Source organism: Zingiber officinale, chromosome 8B, assembly GCF_018446385.1.
Source record: "Zingiber officinale cultivar Zhangliang chromosome 8B, Zo_v1.1, whole genome shotgun sequence".
NCBI lineage: Eukaryota > Viridiplantae > Streptophyta > Magnoliopsida > Zingiberales > Zingiberaceae > Zingiber > Zingiber officinale.
This window is the reverse complement of record NC_056001.1, coordinates 54,524,670-54,528,325: the sequence shown is the minus strand read 5'-3', so window position 1 is coordinate 54,528,325 and position 3,656 is coordinate 54,524,670. Positions and strand designations below refer to the sequence as shown.

Below are 3,656 nucleotides of genomic sequence, written 5' to 3'. Positions count from 1 at the left end.
TGTTTTAAAATTAATTCAAATAAAATATCAGTTATATATATATATATATATATATATATATATATATATATATATATATATATATCAGTTTTAAAATTAATCATTTAAAAAAATATTTTTTAATAAATTTTTACAACTTTTTTTCGTTAATTAATTCAAATCTCATGTGATTTCAAAACAAGTTTATCTTATGATTCTTATGGCGACTTATTTTATCCATAACTCTTTTTTACTAATGAATTTTTTTATGATTTAATTATGATCCTTATCTCTAGTTACTCACTCCCGCTCCACTATATAAACGCACTCACACCTCTCTCTTTGCTTCATTGTCTCTTCATCTTCCTCTTAGAGATGGATTTCCAGATATCCCCATCGCTCTTTCGCTTCTCTTCCTTCATCGTCTTCTTCCTTTTACTCACTTTCGAGCCAAGTCAGGCCTCCAATGCCAGCCATAGTCTCAGCCGCGAAGCCTTCCCAGAGGATTCGTGTTTGGGACAGCGGCATCTGCTTACCAAGTGGAAGGGATGGCGCTCAAAGGAGGAAGAGGACCCAGTATTTGGGACTCATTCGTTAGAATCCCAAGTAATTTTTGATCATGATGTTGTTTCTGTTTCTATGTTTCGTCTCCTTTTCATATTTGTGTGGGTTAATGTTGAGGTGTTGCGTAATGTTTAAAGAGGGCTTTGTCTCGAGTGAATGCAGATACAATCGCCGGCAATGCTACTGCCGATGTTACAGTTGATGAGTACCATCATTACAAGGTTATCCTTTCTCTAACATTTTGTTCATATTCTCTCTTTTTTTTCTGTCAATTGTAATTACGAGAACAAAATAGTACCTGATTTAGTGCAGGTCGAATTTTAAAACAGCATCAAACCATAAATCTGCTTTAATTACATTATGTATGCATTATAAAAAAGCATGACATTAGAGAAAGATCATAAAAAGGATTGCGAGGCATGGTTACATTATAAAAAAACATGCATGTTCTACCTTTACTTGTGCCCCTTGTACTTTTATTGTCTGATGTGTCATAATTGAGCTGAAGCTTTAGATATATGCATTTCAAAGTTGTTTTTTTTCTCTCTTCAATTTATGACCAAATGATCATGCAGGAAGATGTTGATATCATGAAAGATTTCAATTTTGATGCGTATCGATTCTCAATTTCTTGGAGTAGAATATTTCCAAGTAATGAATATCTCTATGTGTTTTTTATTTTCTTATATTCAGTTTGAACTTTCAAGTACATTTTTCATATAAAATTTCCCATCTAGATGGAACGGGTAAAGTCAATTGGGAAGGTGTAGATTATTATGATAGGCTAATTGATTATTTGATACAACAAGGTATGTTAAATTTTCAATTTGGCAATGAGCAATATATTTCTCATATATATATGTTTTAAAAAATTTTGGTTTGAAATAGGCATTACTCCATATGCAAATCTTTATCACTATGATCTTCCTTTGGCTCTTAATAAGGAGTACTTGGGTTGGTTAAGCCCGAAGATAGCGTAAGTTTTAAAGGTTTGAACTATGTTTTTTTATTCATTAGTAGTTGAACCTATTTGATAATTTTGTTATATTATTTGATATGTGTTTTAGGGATGCATTTGCCGACTATGCTGATTTTTGTTTTGAGAGATTTGGTGATAGAGTCAAGAATTGGTTCACCTTTAACGAGCCTAGGTGTATAGCGGCTCTTGGGTATGATGATGGTCTTCATGCCCCAGGGAGATGTACTGGTTGTGAAGCTGGGGGAAACTCTACCATTGAGCCTTATATTGCGGCACATAATCTTATCCTATCTCATGCAGCTGCAGTGAAAAGATATCGTGAAAAATATCAAGTAAGTTATACTTTGTTCATTGAGTTATATTTGGTGACTCGAATGAAATATGATTCCTCATCCAAGATGTGTTTCTTGTATATACTCGATTCAGAAAGAACAAAAAGGCATGATTGGAATCCTTTTGGATTTTGTATGGTATGAACCTTATACTTACACAGTGCAAGACAAAGCCGCAGCTCAAAGAGCTAGGGATTTCCACATTGGATGGTGAGACCTTGTTTTAGTTCATTTGAGATTTTTTTATTTTAAATTTTACTTTTTTTAAAAAAAAAATTCATGTTAGATCGAGAAATTAAATTTAAATTGTAGTAAAGGATGATTTATTCATTCAATTATTTGTTTCTTCTTTGTAGGTTCCTTCACCCTCTAACATATGGGCACTATCCAGAATCAATGCAAGCTATTGTTAAAGAAAGACTCCCTATATTCACTGAAGAACAAGCGAAAATGGTGAAAGGTTCATACGATTATGTGGGGGTCAATCAATATACATCTTACTATATGAAGGATGCCGGAGTGGTTGATCCTAAACCTGTTAGTTATCAAGCTGATTGGCATGTCGACTTCAAATGTTAGATTTTCTCGAACTTTTTCAATAATGACTCAATCAATGATACTTTATGTTATACTAATATTATATATCTTCTGATTATATTTTAGATGACCGAGATGGTGTGCCTATTGGTCCTCTGGTAAATTTATTTTGTTTTTTTTTTCAAAGAATGTCATTTCTTTGAATTTTTTTTATAATACTCGAGATTCGTACAAATAAGTAGCATTTCATGGATATTGTTCTATAGATTTGTCTTTTGGTGATAATGTTTGTGCATTCTAGTATGATCGATTAAACTAACATTGAATCTAAATGTTCTTTTAGGCTAATTCGTATTGGCTGTATATAGTTCCATGGGGACTCTACAAAGCCGTGACCTATGTGAAGGAAACTTATCGCAATCCCGTCATCATTTTAGCCGAGAATGGTAAACCTTATTCGATTTGTTTTCCAAATATCCAAACATTCATCCATCTTAACAAAGTTGTTCATCACAGGAATGGATCAACCAGGAAATGCCACTCTTCCAGAAGTCTTGCAAGATACAACGAGAGTTAACTACTTCAAGAGCTACATTACTAACTTAAAGAGGGCTATGGATGACGGCGCTACGGTGATAGGATATTTTGCATGGTCTCTTCTCGACAACTTTGAATGGAGGTTGGGCTACACAGCGAGATTTGGTATAGTATACGTAGATTTCAAGAATTCGAAGCGGTTCCCCAAGAATTCAGCTTATTGGTTCAAAAAAATTCTACAAAGGAAGTCAAATTGAGTGATCGAGTTCGATTTAGATTAAGTTGTTTGAGGTTTCTTGTTAGGGTTTGTTTAATAAAAGCACAATTTAAGTGAAATCTTTGAGTGCATATTAATTCAATTTTTGGTCTTTCGCAATCTTTGTACTATCCTATCGAGTAAACATCGAAGAGCATCGAGTAAGGCAAGCTATTGGATGAGCATCGAGTAAGGCAAGTCGTTGGATGAGCATCGAATATCTAGCCGGCATTGGCGATCCCCTCCATTTAATATCCTTTGAGGTAAACTCAGACTAAAATTATGTGGCATACCAAATCAAATGACAATTTCAACTGAATTGTGCAAGTTAAAAAATACCTACAAAATTTAAATTTTTCTAAAAATATATATCAAAATATTACGATATAAAAATTTTGTAAAGGAAATCATTTTTTTATATTTTATTTAAATTGTTATTTAAAAAAGTGGAAAACATTTTTTCCCCTCAAAC

General features: G+C 33.0%; 1 protein-coding gene across 1 annotated transcript; it reads left to right on the top strand.

The window, feature by feature from the left end:
• The first annotated feature begins 354 nt into the window (after positions 1 to 354).
• Positions 355 to 3,185, top strand: LOC122013848 (beta-glucosidase 26-like). Its single transcript, XM_042570067.1, has 12 exons — positions 355 to 402; positions 459 to 585; positions 706 to 764; positions 1,119 to 1,194; positions 1,281 to 1,352; positions 1,432 to 1,519; positions 1,611 to 1,854; positions 1,949 to 2,064; positions 2,211 to 2,428; positions 2,518 to 2,549; positions 2,735 to 2,837; positions 2,908 to 3,185. The coding sequence occupies exons 1-12, from the start codon at positions 355 to 357 to the stop codon at positions 3,183 to 3,185; spliced, it is 1,461 nt and encodes a 486-aa protein (XP_042426001.1).
• The last annotated feature ends 471 nt before the right edge of the window (positions 3,186 to 3,656 follow it).

Coding starts and splice junctions, on each gene's coding strand:
- LOC122013848 (XM_042570067.1), top strand. CDS start 355: ATGGATTTCCAGATATCCCCATCGCTCTTTCGCTTCTCTTCCTTCATC. Junction 586..705: donor CTCATTCGTTAGAATCCCAA/GTAATTTTTGAT, acceptor GAGTGAATGCAG/ATACAATCGCCGGCAATGCT. Junction 1,353..1,431: donor TGATTATTTGATACAACAAG/GTATGTTAAATT, acceptor GGTTTGAAATAG/GCATTACTCCATATGCAAAT.